Genomic DNA, 15,722 nt, shown 5'->3' on the forward strand with positions numbered 1-15,722 from the left:
TTAAAGACACCATGAGTTACCACTACACAACCAACAGAATGAAGATAAAAACACTGAAAATAACCATTGTAAGGGAGGATGTGGAGGAACTGATAGGAATACAAAATGTTACAACAACTATGGAAAACAGTTTGTGAGATTTGTTTAAAGGTTAAATGTAGACTTAACATATTAACCAGAACTTCCACTCCAAGAAACTGACCCAGTGAAACAAGCCCACACAGACTTGTATACATGAAGGTTCCTAGCAACTTTATCTGCAATAGCCAAAGGACCATCAATAAACAGCCAAAGGGGAATCAATAGGTGAGTGGGTAAATAGCCAAACAACCATCAACAGGTGAATGGATAAACAGCCAAACGACCCTCAATAGGTGAATGGCTAAGCCACCACAGTGTGGATGAACCTCAAGACTGTGACAGTGTGGGGCCGGGTCCCAGCAGCCGTTGTAACAAACGACCCTCAATAGGTGAATGGCTAAGCCACCACAGTGTGGATGAATCTCAAGACTGTGACAGTGTGGGGCCGGGTCCCAGCAGCCGTTGTAACAAACGACCCTCAGTAGGTGAATGGTAAGCCACCACAGTGTGGATGAACCTCAAGACTGTGACAGTGTGGGGCCAGGTCCCAGCAGCCGTTGTAACAAACGACCCTCAATAGGTGAATGGCTAAGCCACCACAGTGTGGATGAATCTCAAGACTGTGACAGTGTGGGGCCGGGTCCCAGCAGCCGTTGTAACAAACGACCCTCAATAGGTGAATGGTAAGCCACCACAGTGTGGATGAACCTCAAGACTGTGACAGTGTGGGGCCGGGTCCCAGCAGCCGTTGTAACAAACGACCCTCAATAGGTGAATGGCTAAGCCACCACAGTGTGGATGAACCTCAAGACTGTGACAGTGTGGGGTCGGGTCCCAGCAGCCGTTGTAACAAACGACCCTCAATAGGTGAATGGCTAAGCCACCACACTGTGGATGAATCTCAAGACTGTGACAGTGTGGGGCCGGGTCCCAGCAGCCGTTGTAACAAACGACCCTCAATAGGTGAATGGTAAGCCACCACAGTGTGGATGAACCTCAAGACTGTGACAGTGTGGGGCCGGGTCCCAGCAGCCGTTGTAACAAACGACCCTCAATAGGTGAATGGCTAAGCCACCACAGTGTGGATGAATCTCAAGACTGTGACAGTGTGGGGCCGGGTCCCAGCAGCCATTGTAACAAACGACCCTCAATAGGTGAATGGCTAAGCCACCACAGTGTGGATGAATCTCAAGACTGTGACAGTGTGGGGCCAGGTCCCAGCAGCCGTTGTAACAAACGACCCTCAATAGGTGAATGGCTAAGCCACCACAGTGTGGATGAATCTCAAGACTGTGACAGTGTGGGGCCGGGTCCCAGCAGCCGTTGTAACAAACGACCCTCAATAGGTGAATGGCTAAGCCACCACAGTGTGGATGAATCTCAAGACTGTGACAGTGTGGGGCCGGGTCCCAGCAGCCGTTGTAACAAATGACCCTTAATAGGTGAATGGTAAGCCACCACAGTGTGGATGAACCTCAAGACTGTGACAGTGTGGGGCCGGGTCCCAGCAGCCGTTGTAACAAACGACCCTCAATAGGTGAATGGCTAAGCCACCACACTGTGGATGAATCTCAAGACTGTGACAGTGTGGGGCCAGGTCCCAGCAGCCGTTGTAACAAACGACCCTCAATAGGTGAATGGCTAAGCCACCACAGTGTGGATGAATCTCAAGACTGTGACAGTGTGGGGCCGGGTCCCAGCAGCCGTTGTAACAAACGACCCTCAATAGGTGAATGGCTAAGCCACCACAGTGTGGATGAATCTCAAGACTGTGACAGTGTGGGGCCGGGTCCCAGCAGCCGTTGTAACAAATGACCCTCAATAGGTGAATGGCTAAGCCACCACACTGTGGATGAATCTCAAGACTGTGACAGTGTGGGGCCGGGTCCCAGCAGCCGTTGTAACAAACGACCCTCAATAGGTGAATGGCTAAGCCACCACAGTGTGGATGAACCTCAAGACTGTGACAGTGTGGGGCCGGGTCCCAGCAGCCGTTGTAACAAACGACCCTCAATAGGTGAATGGCTAAGCCACCACACTGTGGATGAATCTCAAGACTGTGACAGTGTGGGGCCGGGTCCCAGCAGCCGTTGTAACAAACGACCCTCAATAGGTGAATGGCTAAGCCACCACAGTGTGGATGAACCTCAAGACTGTGACAGTGTGGGGCCGGGTCCCAGCAGCCGTTGTAACAAACGACCCTCAATAGGTGAATGGCTAAGCCACCACACTGTGGATGAATCTCAAGACTGTGACAGTGTGGGGCCGGGTCCCAGCAGCCGTTATAACAAACGACCCTCAATAGGTGAATGGCTAAGCCACCACAGTGTGGATGAATCTCAAGACTGTGACAGTGTGGGGCCGGGTCCCAGCAGCCGTTGTAACAAACGACCCTCAATAGGTGAATGGCTAAGCCACCACAGTGTGGATGAACCTCAAGACTGTGACAGTGTGGGGCCGGGTCCCAGCAGCCGTTATAACAAACTTTAGATGTTTCTGATGCATATTAAAGCCTGAAAACCACTGATCTAGAAAATCAGAATAATTTAAATTACAATTATTACTGTCTTTGGCCACCCAACAGCTATTTATTTTTTTGTTCTGGGATCTCTCCCCTTGAGTCTTGGTGAGTGGTGAAGAATGTCTCCTGATGCAGGGAATATTTAAATGTTTAAAGTGGTGAGTACTTGCCTTCGCGGCCATGCGGCCAGGATTCTGCCAGTCTTTGGCTGAGGAGTGAGTGCCACAGCAGGGGTAGGGCAGCTCCCAACCTCTCCCTACCCCTCTAACTGGGTGCAGAAGTAACATTGGTGTTGGAACATTGCAGGTGAATTCTGGGAGCAGAAGTGCTAATTAAAATGTCAAGTGCCCGGTGGCAATCACAGGGATTCATCCTCAGACTAGCTTTGAGTTATGGCTTTCAACTGTCAAGACTGAGTTCTCCCAAAGACACTGGGGGCTTAAACAATGTCGGCTCAGGAATGTAGCTCAAAACTGTAGATCCTCACAGTCCAACATGGCAGTGAGAGCTCCATCCATCACAACCCCATTCCAGGCAGAATGTAAGAAAGGTAAAGATACACAGATAACTTTTAAGGTGCCCATGACAACTTCACTATTATCTTACTGGAAGCACCTGGACACATGCCCACATGTAGGTGCAAGCAATGTTGGTGAATGTGGTCTTTATTCAGGAGGGGCACATACCCAGAGACAAAATCATAGATAGTATTTCTGTGGAAAAAGAGGAGAATGAATAACAGGGGAGAGACCAGCAATCTCTCCCTCACATACTCAAGTCGCCAGTCTTAGATCTGCACTAACCCTTCCAAATAAACGACTCTATCTGATAGAACTATATTTCCGTTATCAATGTCACTCACGAATTCAGAATACGGTTTAGTCAGCCAGGATGTCTAGAAAGTCATATTTTCAAAATTATCTGAATTAAGCTGTAATATTATTCCACTCCCCACCTTCCATTTCTCAGATCCCTTGGCAAAACCTTACCCTGAATGCTCATAACTACAGTAAGTAGTCCACTTCTTGTACCCTCTCAGAGAAATACAGGCACAGAAACACTGGCATTTCTTTACTTTTTTGCTCAGGGGCTGAGGACAGAACAAGCACAAAATTTAAGCTGCACTAATTTCCAACCAACTATGAGGTGGTCCACAAGGGCCCACAGGATCAACCGTGACACAGAATCTTTGACTAAGAGGGCCAGGAGCATGGGGCCATGAAACAACTGGCATCCACCAGGTGGGCGAGAGGTCAGGGCGGCATAGGAGGCTGTCAGCACCACTGCTACCAGAACAGGTCTCAGAAAGAAAAGACCAGAGTAACAGTGGTTTGCCTTTAGGCTGAGCTACTTGGTGTCTGTGCTGCTCACGTTCACAGCCACAGGACCCATCCCAATACCCATAGAGGCAACAGGAAGGTTGGACCCAGAGACTGCTGTGGGCCCTGCCCTGGGCTCTCCACTCAGGGAGTATCACAGCACCTCACTCCTGGCCATAAAGGTGGATTTTAATACTTTCTCTTTTTTTTTTTTGAGACAGAGTCTTGCTCTGTCGCCCAGGCTGGGGTGCAGTGACGCGACGTCAGCTCACTGCAACCTCTGCTTCCTGAGTAGCTGGGATTACAGGCATTCACCACCACACCCAGCTAATTTTGTATTTTTGGTAGAGACGGGGTTTCACCATGTTGTCTAGGCTGGTCTTGAACTCCTGACCTCAAGTGATCTGCCTGCCTCAGCCTCCCAAAGTGCTGGGATTACAGGCGTGTGCCACTGCGCCGGGCCCCTAATACTTTCAAATAAACAAATGGATGTTGTCATTGCTTTATTACTCATAGTTTCCAAGCAATATTACATATATAAAAGTCATTTTAAAAACAACCAGGTTTGCTAGAAAAGTGTTTTTTCTTGGAATCATGGATTTCTACACCATTCATACCTGGAGTCCTTTATATTAAATATATTATTTACGCAGGCACTAGGCAAAATTGAAGAAGTTTTGAGTTATCTCCTCCATAACCCCCACCTTCCCACACTCCCACAAAAAAATCCCACCCTTTCCCTATTATATGGGTTATTAACATTAAAAACAATAGGAAAATACACAGGCATTTCAATTTGAATCACTTTTCCCTATTTTTACATGTCTGGAGATGTTGGCTTGGTTATGAATTCAAAAGTTCTCCCAGAGATCTTGATGATGATTCATAGAGAAATCTGAAACACAAATAAAGAAATATTTAGCTACAGAAAAAAGTGACCAAATTATCCAAATGTACATTTTCAAAAATATAATCTAAAAATGGTTTGCAACCGTGCATTTAAAAACAAAGTTGAAATAATCTATAGATGTTTCATTAATTGTTTCTTGTATGTAAAATGGGGTCAGAATCCCCACAGGAGTCAGGACACATGGCACTGGAGCACAGGCTTGGGTTGACGGTGGACCCCAAGCACTGCCAGGCAATGAAACGTGCTCACTGGGCAGTGTGCTATGCTGGTGAGCGAACAGGACGTGTGCTCTTCCTTTCCAGCACCCACAGTTCTGAGCCTATTTCTCTATTACACAAGAAAACAAGATAAATAAAAACTATGTGACCTACCAAGATACTCTACTACCATGACATTTACCTACTACCTCTAATAACCTGAAGCCTTTAGAAAAACCTCTTTCCCACTCCCCTGCCCTGCATCCCTGTCCCTCAAGGCGAGACTCTTCCTCCTCACGCCCTCCCCAGCCCCACCTAGGCCGCGGCTTTGGCTGAGAGCACTGAGTACTTTTCCGTGCCAGTCGTTGTCCTCACTTCCCTGGCAGTGTGCCTATTTTAAGAATCATTATTAGACAGGTAGCATATCACTGTCCCTTCAAATACACATATTTACAAAGTGCGTGGCTCACCATGGCTTCCCTTTTTACTGTCCCACAACTCCTGCATGGCTCCAATGCTTGTTCCATTACAGGGCACTCCAAAGCAGTCTCCTCAGAGAAGCAATAAAGAAAAGCTCATCTCTGAATTCCTCCTGGACACAAATATCTACCTTTCACTCCAAATGAATCTCAGCGAGATTTAAAACTCTTACAATCCTATTGTCTTCCTGTGTCCAGCACTGCAAGTGAGACTCATGTCTACCTGGTCTTCACCTTTGGAGACAGACTGCTGTCTACCACAGCCCCTGTAATGTCAATGCCAGTCACATGCGTCATTTTACATTTTCCAGTAATCACATTGAAACAGGTCAAAGGGTACAATGGATCAAGACCTTGCTTCTTTTTATTTTTTTAAGCAAAATTCATCTTAATATATTTTATTTAACCCAACATATCCAAAATGCTTCAACTTGTAATCAATATAAAATTATTTATGACATAGTTCACATTCTCTTTTCCATACTGTCTTCCAAACCTGCTTGCACTTTCTATGAGGGCCACACTCAGCTTAGACTCACCAGGTTTCATGTGTTCAGCAGCCACTGTATTGGCCTGCATGAATCTAGAAAAATTTTAAGATTTTCTCTTTATTCCTGGAATTTAGGAATCTTATCCATAATTATTTAGCTGTGATTTTTTTTCCCATCAATCCAGAATGTAGTGAAAGAAAAAAGGGAATCTGCATATATTTCTTTAAGCTCTGGGGAATTTTTTCCTATCGTTGTTGAATCACTGCTTCTCCTTGCTATTAGGTCTCTCGGGCCTTTTCCCCCAAGTCTATCCCCATCCTCGTGACCTCTCCTCGTGAGTATTTATGGTCTATGTTCTGAGACATCTCTCCAAATTGACCTTTCTGGAATTTGACTATCAACAGGGACCATCTCTGTAGTATGTCTGTGACACCTGAGCTCTAGACTGTCCTTTCGGGGTTACAGTTGACTCTTCTTCAAAGACTTATTACTCACCCACCACTATCACTCTGGAAGCGCCTGGGCCACCCTCTGTGTGGTTATTTCTGCCTGTGTTGAACCAGGGGTGAGGGCACAGCTATGTGGAGGCCGCCATGCAACGACACAGGAGACTCTGGGTGCCCCACAGCCCCTTCACTCTCCCAGCCTCGCTGGGCCTCTACTGGACCTGCTGCCTCAGGGTTTCCTGCCCATTCCCTGAGTCCCCCAAGGAGAAGAGAGTGCTCTCTGTCCACAGACCAGGTTCCGCCCACCTGTCAGCCCAGCAACTGCCTGGCTCAGCAGCAGTGCAGCCAGAGGCAAGACAGAGGGGAACAGGCCCAGGAAGTCATGAACCCTCCAAAATCTAAAATTAATTTTTTTTTTTTTGAGACAGGGTCACGCTCTGTCACCCAGGCTGAAGTGCAGCAGTGAGGTCACAGCTCACTGCAGGCTTGACCTCTCGGGCTCAAGCAATCCTCCCAGCTCACCCTCCCAAGGAGCTGGGACTATGGTGCACACCACCACACCCAGCAGATTTTTTTGTATTTTTTGTAGAGATGGGGTTTCACCATGTTACCCAGTCTGGTAGTGAACTCAGCTTAAGCAATCTGCCCGCCTCAGCCTCCCAAAGTGTTGGGATTACAGACACCATACCTGGCCTAAAATCAATTTTTAATTACTCAAAAATAATATTGTCTCCTTAAGTGAACATGAATTTAAAAATACTTTAGAGAAAAATGTTACATTAAAAGTACAGTTAACCCTCACTATCTGTGGGAGATGTGTTCCAGGACCCCCCAGATACTAAAATCCACAGATGTTCAAGTCCCTGGTGTAGTGTTTGCATATAGTCTACCCACATCCTCCTGTATGCTTTAAATCATCTCTAGACTACTTATAATACCTAATACAAGGTAAATGCTATGGTAATAATTGTTATACTATATTGTCTATATACTATATTGTCTATATTGTTATACTATACTAATAGTTGTTATACTATATACTATATTGTTTATCCTATACTGTTATATTAGGGAATAATGACAAGGAAAAGTCTGTTCATATTCAGTACAGCCACAACCATCCATTTTTGTCCCAAATATTGTCAAACTATGATTGGTTGGATTTACGAACTTGGAACCCGTGGATATGGAGGGCCAAGTGTTCTCATTTACCAGGTAGTAAAGAGCTACTTACACTGACCTAAGTCTAGACTGGCAACAAGAATGACTCTTTATCGTTATCCTGTAACAGATAAGCTAACTGAGGCAAAAGTGGTAAAGCAAACTGCCCATGACCACTCAGCTGGGAAGGGCAGTCTGGGTTTAAACCCAGGCCATTTTTCTCCTGCTACTGGAACACTACTGCAACACAAATTTACTCATTCTTCTATTACCTGAAGCAAGAATTGAACACACTATGTAAACCAGAGAAATAAGAACTACTAAAGGACAAATGAAGAAAACAAAATGAAGGAATTTTAAAGTTGGAAGGGACAGTGACAAAAAGCTTAGACAAAAAGCTCCCTGGGCCAGGGTTCTCCTGATGTGTAACAAGACACACAGACCAGACCATGTGCAAGTCCCCTCAGCACTAACGTCTGTAAAATATGTCAAACACGAGGACTCAAAACTTCGCCACCTTTCCTTCTATGTCAGGTTAGGATCACATGTTGGTGATCACAGCCACAAGAAACACAGCAGAATCAATTTTCTGAGAAAAACCGTAAGATAAAAAGACAGTGTCTGTATTTATTAAAGGGTGGTTTTATACATGAATACTTTTAAATTATCCACACCAATTTCATTGGGTATGGATGATGGAAGCATACCACTAAATAAGCTATAAAAAGCATCCAGCCTCAAATTCGTTTAAAAAAAAGACTGTTAAAATTAAAGCAGAATAAAATGAATTGATATTCATTTATCAATACCTGATAACAAAAGAGAGGCCATTTTCAGGGAGTACTCTTTCCCTTCAAGGTTTAATGTTGGCACCTACATTATTTTACTATTAACGTTGCCTGCAAGTAGAGGCACAATTAATATTGGCAAGTAATTTGCTTGTAATATGATTAGTGGGGAAAATTCATGAGGTAACACAAACCTTAAGAAATATATTATTTATATTTGTAATTTATTTCAAATTACAAATTTATTACTATCGATACAATTTATGAAAGCAATAAATTTAACATACTTGACATTTAAATGCACCAGTGCATGGGCAAATGCATGTTGTTTCTCCTCAGAAAATGTCCAGTTTACAATATGCTATATGGGATGAGGCAATTAAAATGCAATGAGATGCCGATTTTTATTTAGCACCCAAAAGACCAGTCAACAGAATACTAGCCCTGAAAACTAGATTAGTTGTTAAGAAAACGTGCACTTTTAAATCAAGCTCCACTGCCTAAAATATTAATTGGAGCAAGGGGTTCCCAGATTCTTAAAGATGTTTACTTGCTTTAATGTCTCTAGTCCAACGTTAAATCAATAATATTTTAAAATACGGTCTTAAATCTTAATTGTTTTCTTCCGTTAGATTGATTTTTCTTGTTTCATCAATTTGTCAGATTGATTTTTTTAGACACTGGTTTTTCTATAGTTTGCTTCTTGCATATTTAAGTAAGAAGCCATTATTTCACAGTCCTGACCTATTTATTTTCTAGGATGTTTCCTTCTTAAAGGGAGGAGCTCTTTTTTTCATCTGTGTATCATCTTAGTAGAGAGGATGGCATGCAGGTGAATAATGGAGAAACAAAACGCTCCATCCCCAGTGTTCTGCTCATGTCCTTTTCCACATTGTAAGTTCTGAATTTCTCAGGTCTTTTCTTCTCTCAATGTAACTAACATAATTCAAGTAGTTAGCCTGAAACTAAGTATAAGTGGAAATGGAAGGCATTCCTAGTGAGAAACCAATGTTCCTCTTCCCTTTCATCTTCAGAATAGTATACACTATTCTATATCCAAATAAGCCTTCCTTGGCAACATTATTTCTTTTTTTCTTTTCTTTTTTTTTTTTTTTTGAGATGGAGTTTCACTCTTAATGCCCAGGCTGGAGTGCAATGGCTCGATCTGGGCTCACTGCAACCTCTGCCTTCCGGGTTCAAGTGATTCTCTTGCCTCAGCCTCCCAAGTAGCTGAGATTACAGGCATGTGCCACCATACCCAGCTAATTTTTGTACTTTTAGTAGAGACGGGGTTTCTCCATGTTGGTCAGGCTAGTCTTGAACTCCCGACCTCAGGTGATCTGCCTGCCTCAGCCTCCCAAAGTGCTGGGATTACAGGCATAAGCCACTGTGCCCAGCCAACATTATTTCTAATAAAGAAAAATGCTTAGACTTTTGAGGTTGTTACTACATCCTGTGAAAACAATTTAACATTCTTACAGTTGGTAATTCTGGTCATCTTGTTTAATATTTGTGCCTGATGAACCATTTACATCATTGCCACTTATTTTCTGAAATGGACAAGTGCTCCTCTGTCATCCCCAAATCAGACCACTGCCCTAAAAACAAGTTCCTAAGGCCAATAGTCTATTGGGTTTCCTCTTCTTCTTCTTCTTCTTTTTTTTTTTTTTTTTTTTTTTTTTTGAGACGGAGCCCTGCTCTGTCACCCAGGCTGGAATGCAGTGGTATGATCTTGGCTCACTGCAAGCTCCGCCTCCCGGGTTCATGCCATTCTCCTGCCTCAGCCTCCCGAGCAGCTGGGACTACAGGCGCCCGCCACCATGCCCGGCTAATTTTTTATATTTTTAGTAGAGACGGGGTTTCACCGTGTTAGCCAGGATGGTCTCGATCTCCTGACCTCGTGATCCACTTGCCTTGGCCTCCCAAAGTGCTGAGAGGGTTTCTTCTTAAAATATAAAGTTGCAAAGTCTAACCTGATTAAAACTAGCATAGTGGACACTCAATCATTTTTAGAATAGAGTACATAATTGAATGCATTTCATTCACTCAGTCGCTAGGAGCCCAAACCCACCCACCTGCTTTAGTGCCCAGTTCAACGTCCCATCACCATGGGGTGCTGGAAGGTCACTGGGGAAGGAGGGGACTTTCTCCAGGTTTCTGTAAGGCCCCCCTTTCTCCAGCAGACTCTGACAGCACAAGCAGCACACCAGACAACTACCCCACAAGCCCCCACCCCATCCGAGCCACACACAGGAGCCTGCAGGACTCAAGAGAGTAGGCTTTCCAGCTCCGGCTCCAGCAGCTCCCCAGCACCTCCCCTGCGATGGCTCCACATCCCCCCGGCCCACCACCCACCCAGGTGAGTGGACATCCTCAGGTCCCACAGAAGGCCTCTAACAATTTCTTCCACGTAGGAAGCCAGGTCTCCCTGTCCGGGTGGGGGCTCCTTCCTTGGCGGCGCTCACCTAGGGTTGGAGGTGTTCTCTTCATCTGCTAGTCCTGTATTCTCTAGAGTTCTCTTTAACTCTCACTAGCCAATAACCCATCCTGCCAACTCCCTATAAAAATCCCTGACACTCGGCTGGGCACGGTGGCTCACCCCTGTAATCCCAGCACTTTGGGAGGCCGAGGCGGGCGGATCACTTGAGGCCAGGAGTTCAAGACCAGCCTGGCCAACATGGTGAAACTCCGTCTCTACTAAAAATACAAAAATTAGCCGGGCATGGTGGCGCATGCCTGTAATCCCAGCTACTCGGGAGGCTGATGCACAAGAATTACTTGAACCTGGGAGGCAAAGTTTGCAGTGAGCCAAGATCGCACCACTGCACTACAGCCTGCATAACAGAGGGAGACTCTTGTCTCAAAAACAAACAAAAAAATCCCTGACACTGAGCTTTCCCTATCCGAATCACTGCGTGGTTTTGGTCTTCTCCTGGAACCTGACAAACACACAGAAAAACATTGTTTTTTGTTTGTTTGCTTTTGAGACAAGTCTTGCTCTGTTGCCAAGACTGGAGTGTGGTGGCGCAATCTCGACCCACTGCAACCTCCACCTCAAGCAATCCTCCCACCTCAGCTGTCCATGTCGCTGGGACTATAGGCACATGCCACACACCTGTCTAATATTTGTATTTTTTGTAGAGATGAGGTCTCGCTGTGTTGCTCAAACTGGTCTTGAACCCCTGAGCTCAAGCAATCCACCCACCTTAGCCTCCCATAGTGTTGGGATTATAGACGCGAGCCACCATGCCCAGCCAACATTGTTATCTCAGTACCTGACAAAGTGGAGTAAAGAGAGACCCTTTATTAAAATAAAAGGGTCAATTAATCAAGAACATACAGCAGTTCTAAACTTATATGCACCTAATAACAGGGCCATAAAATATATAATGCAAAAGCAGTCCTAAATACGATACTTGGACAAATTCACAAGCATAATGAGAAATTTAACACAAGTCTCTGTAGAATAAGTAACAAAAAATCAGTAAAAACATAGAAAAGTTGAGGTAACACAATTAACGAACGTGAACTGATCAGGTGGCACTCCACCTCTCTAAAACACACACTCCAATGCACAAGCACTCACAAATGCTGTGTGTGAGCCACAGAGCCAGTCTCAGACGTACAATCAAAAAAGACAAAAAAGAAATGGTGTTAAAAGCCACAGTAAACATAAACCTCATATCAAGTATAAAACCACACACACTTTGCTCTTCATCCGGACAATGCCCAAAATTATACTGAGGTATTGGGGTGGGCTGATACCTTCAAACAGGGAGAGAGGGGCCATGTTCAGGAGGTGTATTCCTTGATTTAGGTGGTGACTGAATTTTTTTTTTTTAAGACAGGGTCTCACTCTGTCACCCAGGCTGGAATGCAGTGACGTGATCTCGGCTCACTGCAGCATCAACCTCCTGGGCTCAAGCGATCCTCCCACCTCAGCCTCTTGAGCAGCTGGGACCACAGGTGAGTGCCACAATGTCCAACTAATTTCTGTATTTTTTGTAGAGACAGGGTTTTGCCACATTGCCCAGGCTGGTTGCGAACTCCTAGACTCAAGCAATTCACCTGCCTTGGCCTCCCAAAGTGCTGGGATTACAGCTGTAAGCCACCGCACCTGGCCTGTGAGTGCATTTTATGACAATTAATTCAGTGGTACACATATTATTTACATTCTTTTCCATATGTATATCTCAATGAGTAAATTCTATTCTATTAAAATCAATAAACAAAAACCACAAGCCATTTTTTTAATAAATTTAAAAATCTAGACCAATGCAAGAAATTGTAAATTACCAAAATTTATTCAGGCAGTAATAGGAAATCAGACCCAACTACTAACATAGAAGAAACAGGGAAAAGTCATCCCAGGTTTCTAGGGGTATGTTGTTCCACAGCATCAGACGTGATTTAAACTGCTCCGCAACACTGAGAAGGGAGAAGTTACCAACTAATGCTGAGAGCAACACTGGTAGAGAGCCTACTGAAGAAACAAAAACAAAACAACCAACCACCATTTAATCTTATTTCAGACCTAATGCAAACATTCTCAAATAAAACACTACAAAACAAAACGACCAACGACCATTTAATCTTATTTCAGACCTAAGGCAAACATTCTCAAATAAAATATTAGCAAACAGAATTCAAAAGTGCGGCTGTTTTGATAGAACGAAATATCCAAGACCTGTGAGACAACTGTAAAAGGTGTTAACATGTATAATAAGAATTTCAGAAGAGAGAAAGGAACAGAAGAAATATTCAGACAATAATAACTGAGAATTTATCCATGAAGCTCATAGAATACTGAATAGAATAAATGCCAAAAAAAAAAAGAAAAGAAAAGAAAAGAAAACTACACCTAGGCATATCATATTCAACCTACAGAAAAATCAAACAAAGAAAAAGTATTGAAAGGAACCAGATAGGGAAAAATACACCTTATCTACTGAGGAGCAAAAAAGAATTATATCCTATTTCTCAGATACTACACGAGCCAAGAAGAGAGTATAGCGAAATGTTTAAAGTACAGAGAGTGGCCGGGCACGGGGAGTAATCCCAGCAATTTGGGAGGCTGAGGCGAGTAGATCACTTGAGATCAAGAATTCGAGACCAGCCTGGGCAACATGGTGAAGCCCTGTCTCCACTAATACAAAAATGAGCTGGGTGTGGCGGCGATGTGCCTGTATACCAGCTACTCAGCAGGCTGAGGTACAAGAATCGTCTGAACTTAGGAGGCGGAGGTTGCAGTGAACTGAGATCACACCACTGCGTTCCACCCTAGGCAACAGAGCAAGACTCTGTCTCAAAAAATAATAATAATAAATTAAATAAAGTACAGAGAGAAAAAAATTCATCAACCTAGAATTATAAACTACATAACATTATCCCTGCAAAGAAATAAAGTAGAAGTAAAAGACTCTCTGACAAACCAAAATTAAGAGAATTAGTTGCCAGTAGACATGCCTTGAAAGAAGCATTAAAAGAAGTTCTCTGGACGGAAGGAAAAGAATATAGGTCAGAATTTGGATCAACACAAACAAAGGAGAAGCATCAAAGAAGGAGTAAGTGAAGGTAAATAAAAACTTTTATTTTTCTTATTCTTAAATGACCTAAGATGTAGTTTGTTCAAAATAATAATAGCAACAATATATTCAATTATGTATGCTTATGTCTGCTTATACCTTAGCAAAATGAATGATAGCAATGATACAAGGAACGAGAGGCAAGGATTAGGATTATTTTGTTATTATAGGGTACTCACCCTACCTGCAAAGTGGTATGGTGTCATCTGAAAGCAAACGTGGATTAGCTATAAATGAAAACTCCAACTCTAAAGCAACCACTAAGAAAGATAAAAACAAATAAAAATTCCAACTCTAAAGAAACCACTAAGAAAGGTTTAAAAAAAAAAAGTAAAACTGATATGCTAGGAAAGAAAACGGCATCATAAAATGTTCAGTTAAAACCACAAAAGACAGAAAAGGAGTGGAAGACAGAAATAGGAACAAATAACAAGGGGAACAAATAGAAGACAATAACAAATATGGTGGATATTAATCCAACTATATCAATAATCACTTTGAATATGGTACATATGCACCAATTTTAAGACAGATTGTCAGAGAAGATCAAAAAACATGACCCATTTATATACTGTCTATAAAAAAAACCACTTTAAATATAAAGACGCATATAGATAAAAATTACATTAGCTGGGTCTGGTGGTGTGTGCCTGCAGTCCTAGCCAGTTGGGACTGAGGCAGAAGGATAGATTGAGTCCAGGAGTCCAGGAGTTAGAGCCCAGCCTGGGCAACATAGCAAGTCCTCATATCTTGGGAAAAAAAAAAAAAAAAGGAAATGAATGGAAAAAGATATACCATGCTTATTCTAATCAAAACAAAGCAGGAGTAGTAGTATTAATTTTAGGCAGAGCAGAATTCACAGTAAGAAGAATTATCAGAGATAAAGAAGAGCATTACATAATGAAAAGATGGTAACAATCATCAATGCTTGGACCTAACAACAGAGCATCAAACTGTGTGAGGCAAAAACTGACAGAACTGCAAAAAGTAATAGATAAGTCAGTTATTATAGTTGGAGACTATAACACCCTCTATCAGATCCAACAGGTAGAAAATCAGGAAGGACATAGTTCAACCCAACAACATTGTCAATTGGATATAATGGACGTTGACAGACTACTTCCTCCAGCGACAGTAGAATACACATTCTCCTCATGCTCACATGAACACTCACCAAGAGAGAACACATTCTGAGCCATAAGACACACCTTCACGACTTTAAAAGAACAGAAACAATACAATGTCTGCTCTCAGGCTACAATGGAATTAAAACAGAAATCAATAACAGAAAGCTGGAAAAATCCCCAAACACTTGGAGATTAAACAACGCAACTAAATAGGTCAAAGAGGAAATCACAAGAGAAATTTAAAAATATTTTGAACTAAATAAAAATGACAGCACAGTTTATCAAAAATTTGTGAGATGCATAAAAGGAAAGCAAGAATGATGGAAAGGCCAAACATGGTGGCTCACACTGGTAATCTCAGAACGTTAGGAGGCCACAAGAGGCTTGTTTGAGCCCAGGAGTTCAAGGACAGCTTGGGCAAACATAGTGAGACCACATCTCTGCAAAAAAATTTTTTTCATCAGCTGTGCATGGTGGCACACTTCTGTAGTTCTAGCTACTTGGGAGGCTGAGATGGGAGAATCGCTGGAGCCTGGGAGGTTAAAGCTGTGATCGTGCCACTACACTCCAGCCTGGGTGACGAAGCAAGACTCCATCTCAAAACAAAAAACAAAACA

General features: G+C 43.2%; 1 protein-coding gene across 7 annotated transcripts in view; it reads right to left on the reverse strand.

The window, feature by feature from the left end:
* Positions 1 to 4,411: 4,411 nt before the first annotated feature.
* The window catches only part of NCAPG2 (non-SMC condensin II complex subunit G2), a 71,543-nt gene continuing 60,232 nt past the window's right edge, over positions 4,412 to 15,722 (reverse strand). For all 7 annotated transcript variants that reach the window (XM_016958513.4, XM_016958514.4, XM_024358156.3 and 4 more), the window contains one exon: positions 4,412 to 4,816. In XM_016958513.4, coding sequence (XP_016814002.2) covers positions 4,765 to 4,816 — 52 coding nt within the window. In that variant the 3' untranslated portion in view covers positions 4,412 to 4,764. The remainder of the gene's footprint in view (positions 4,817 to 15,722) is intronic.

This window comes from Pan troglodytes, chromosome 6, assembly GCF_028858775.2.
Source record: "Pan troglodytes isolate AG18354 chromosome 6, NHGRI_mPanTro3-v2.0_pri, whole genome shotgun sequence".
Classification (NCBI taxonomy): Eukaryota; Metazoa; Chordata; class Mammalia; order Primates; family Hominidae; genus Pan; species Pan troglodytes.